General features: G+C 37.5%; 1 protein-coding gene across 1 annotated transcript; it reads right to left on the bottom strand.

The window, feature by feature from the left end:
• Positions 1 to 3,094: 3,094 nt before the first annotated feature.
• HELRODRAFT_146421 (hypothetical protein) lies at positions 3,095 to 3,792 on the bottom strand (the record flags this gene model as incomplete). The annotated part of the gene is made up of 2 exons (XM_009013854.1): positions 3,095 to 3,257; positions 3,698 to 3,792. Coding segments are annotated over 2 exons (258 nt in total), but the record flags the coding sequence as incomplete, so codon positions are not given.
• Between the last annotated feature and the right edge of the window lie 334 nt (positions 3,793 to 4,126).

Consider the following 4,126-nt stretch of genomic DNA (forward strand, 5'->3'; position numbering starts at 1 on the left):
GATGACGATGAAATGTCCATAAGCTGGCTGTGGTGGTTGGTGTTGTGTGACCTCATTTTTTGCTGTCTGCTGTTGCTGTCTGCTCCTCTAAACTGTGAGGACGGTGACGATGAAGAAGACGCCGGAAACGCAGGGGGTAGCGACGAAGACGACGGCGACGACGACGGAAATGATGACGACAGCATCGGCAGCCTCGGACCGCTTTCGACTCTCTTCAAGGACTCAGCAATTATTGATCGATTGGATGATTTTTTTATCTGCGGCGATGATGACGTTGACGAAGATAGTGGTGGCTTTGCCGCCAGCGACGACGACAATGATGATTTTGATGGTAGCTGAGGAGCTGCTGTGGTAGGTGCCACAGCAGCTGACGATGACGAAGATGATGACGTCACAGTCCTTTTTAGTGATCTCTCCTTCCATACAACTTCCCCGTCACATTTAACATTGGTTGCATTTATGTTACTATTGAATGGACTACTACTACAACTACTACTACCAGTTAAAGCATTACTATTACTACCAATTGTACTACAATTATTATTGTTGTTATTATTGTTGTTATTGTTATTGTTGTTATTATCACTAAACCTCATGATTTGCGGAATATTAAACTTTAAATTCTTAAGAGAGTTTTTAAAACCACCGCCCACACTACTACTACTACCATTATTATTATTATTATTACTGTTGTTGTTGTTGTTATTATTATTGTTGTTGTTATTATTCTCTAATTCCATTTCTTCTTTAGTGTGCCTCTCGAAGCATTCGAAGCAGAGATAACTCGTCTGTGCATTTCCTAGACCATCACAGCCCTCGTTGACGCATTCCATCGCCACCAAAGACTCAAAATCGCTGGCCGACATCATGATTTCGCGCTGTTGCTGGCGGCCATTTTGTAGTTTGCTCGTCTGGAACCTCTGAAAAGCGTCGTCGAGATAGTTTTGTATAATCTCACGTTGGTATGATTGAAGGTTTTCTGTTAGCCTGGCGCATAAGATTGTCGTATTTGTTGCATTGTTGCTGTTGTTGTAATTATTATTGATGTTATTGTTGATATTATCATTGTTGTTGTTGTAGTTATTGATGTCGTTGTCATTAACATTAGTAGTGCAGGTTGTGTTTGTTGCAGATGCTGTTGTAGTTGCTGCGTCAACGACATGCTGCTGCTGCTGATGTAGTTGATGCTGTTGCTGCTGATTATATTGATGGGGATTAGATTGGTGTTCCATAATTTTCAAATCTGGAGCGACAACTGTTGCACTAACTTTGTTGGAAGACTTTTTGAACGGACTACTTGAACTCTGTCTGACCTAAGTATTATCATAAAACTTGGCTTTTATGAACATTTATACAAATAATATTCCTAAAAATAAAAAAAATAATAAAAACAATAACGATACTACACATCCCCAACCTCAATCCAACTTACCTTACGTCTCATACTTCTGCCTAAACTGTTGAAAGTCCTGACAATCTGATGTGCAACATTTGGAAATTTGCCTTTAGTCTTTGTCGACAATGTTGACGAAGGTGACGACGACAACGACGAGGAATGCTGTTTTCCGTGTATGTCGGCCATCATTAGCTGCTCGTTGGTTAGGAGATTATCATTAACAATCATTCCGTTGTTTACGTTTTCTTTAGATCCACTTTTAGTCAGACTGTTGTTGTTGTTGTTGTTGCTGTTGTCGATGTTGTTTGATGCAATGTCAGTGATGTTGTTGCAGCTCCCTGACTTTATCTTCAGCGTAAAGTAGCAACTGTTGATGCTTGTGATGACGTTTGTGTTGTTGTTATTAATGTTAATGTTGTTGCTGTTGTTGTTTCTATTAGATGTGCAGATTAAAGGTAACTCTTGTATATCGAGATAGCTTTTCAGGACATCAATGCAATACTCTTTGTCATCATTCAAATTTACTGCATCCACAATTGCATTAAAACTAATGTTATTATCGTTACTAATGTTATTATTGTTATTGGTATCGTTGTTGATGTTTTTGTTGTCCTTTGTGGTGATGTTATTGCAACTTTTACTTCTGATTGGATCGACCAGAAAGTGTACTGGGAGCAAGTTCAAGGATGAGTCAACCAATGGTATTGCGGCTAAGAATGAGCGAATGAAAGAATGAATGAATAAACGAATGAATGAATGAACGACTGAATGAATGAATGAATAAACGAATGAAAGAATGAATGAACGAATGAATGAATGAATGAACGAATGAATGAACGAATGAAAGAATGAATGAACGAATGAAAGAATGAATGAACGAATGAAAGAATGAATGAACGAATGAAAGAATGAATGAACGAATGAAAGAATGAATGAACGAATGAAAGAATGAATGAACGAATGAATGAATGAATGAATGAATGAATGAATGAATGAATGAATGAATGAATGAATGAATGAATGAATGGTCAAAAAGTGAATATACGAATGAATAAATGAGTAAATGTATGAATTAATTAGAGAAGATAATGATCGGGTTGATTATGGATGAATAAGTGGAAAATGAAATAGAAAAATGGATGAATGAGTGAACGAAAGAGTGAAAAAGCGATCGACTGACAGATGAACAGATGAATGAAAGAAATAAAAAAAATGAAAGAATGTAAAATATTTGCGTGTACAAACAAATGAAAAATAACTTTACTTCAAGATGACGGAAGAATATAAAAAAATGAAAATATTTTAAGCTAAAATGCTCTAACCAATCAGCTGACTATCGTCATTATCACTTTCATTATTATTACTATTACTATTATTGTTAGCAGCAGCGGCAGCAGCTTCAATAGCAGCTCTAAGGTCTTCATCTTCTTGAACTTTGAACTCGGAATTGAGCGGAAGAATGGCTGAAAAATGTGCTGAGTCATATGACAGGATGAGTGGAGACCTGTGATGAATATGCATGATATGATTGCAATGGTGAACGTGATTGTGGTGATGCTAATGACTATGATCGCTGTGATCGTTGATGATGCTACTACAAATGACGATGTTAACGCGACTGCATATGTCTCTACGATGCTGTAGTACTGCTGAATTTTCATAGCAGAAAAGTAAAACAAACCACGAACAAATGACCAACTTGTAACAACAAGATGGCGAAATTTCGAGGGGTAAATAAACCCCCCCGAAAGATATCGGGGCCAGGGCCTCTCCGTTGCTGTCATGCAGAATTGTATCGGCCACAACTAGGATGGGCCTTCTTAGAATGTGGCAGAGGGCGAAGATGTGAATCTCTTCTAGGCTTTCATAGAAAGTATCATTTGGCGTTTTTGTTGTGACTGCTGTGGTTGTTGTAGCTGGTGGTGATGATTGTGAAGATGGTTGTGTAACGGTGTTGCTAGCTGAAGTTGTAACTGCTACTGCTGCTGTTAGCGTCACCGCTGATGTTTGTGGAGTTGAAGTTGACACTGGTACAGCAGTTGTAGTCGTCTTATGCAGGCTGAAAATCAATTGGTAAATATACATTTTACACTACATTAATTACATTACTTCTGCTAAGCTAACGCATTCTAATTTCAATAAGACAGGGCAAAATATCGTTACAATGTTCAACAGCTAAACATATTAAAGTTAATAGCTGAACTTATGAATATTAATGAGATGGGCCAATGTTTTATCATAGTTTATATTAGCTAAGATTATGAATATTAATGAGGTTGAGAGGTCATGGGGTTAACAAACTTTTGTATGGATCTGGGCTCTGGAGATGCCAGCTTTATCAGATTTTCCCATTCATCCATCCATTCTTTTTCACTGTAGAGTAGGCCAAGCTGTGTGGTGGTCATGATGATGATGATGATGATGATAAAAATAAAGATGATGACGATTCAAAAGAAAGATGAAATGATGATGACGATAACGTGATAATAGAGTGATAAATTTTTAAAAAGAAAGAAGTCTCCATTTAAAAATTGTTGATGACGATTGAAAAGAAAAGAAGTTATCTCCTACCAGCCATCATCAACACCAGAGTCACGGTCATCATCATCATCACACTCGCTATCATCATCATCATCATCATCATCATCATCATCATCATCATCATCATCATCATCATCATCATAACCTGCTGATTGACTTGTTCCTGATTGACTTCCACCTCCTTTTAAA

Source organism: Helobdella robusta (assembly GCF_000326865.2).
Source record: "Helobdella robusta unplaced genomic scaffold HELROscaffold_121, whole genome shotgun sequence".
NCBI lineage: Eukaryota > Metazoa > Annelida > Clitellata > Rhynchobdellida > Glossiphoniidae > Helobdella > Helobdella robusta.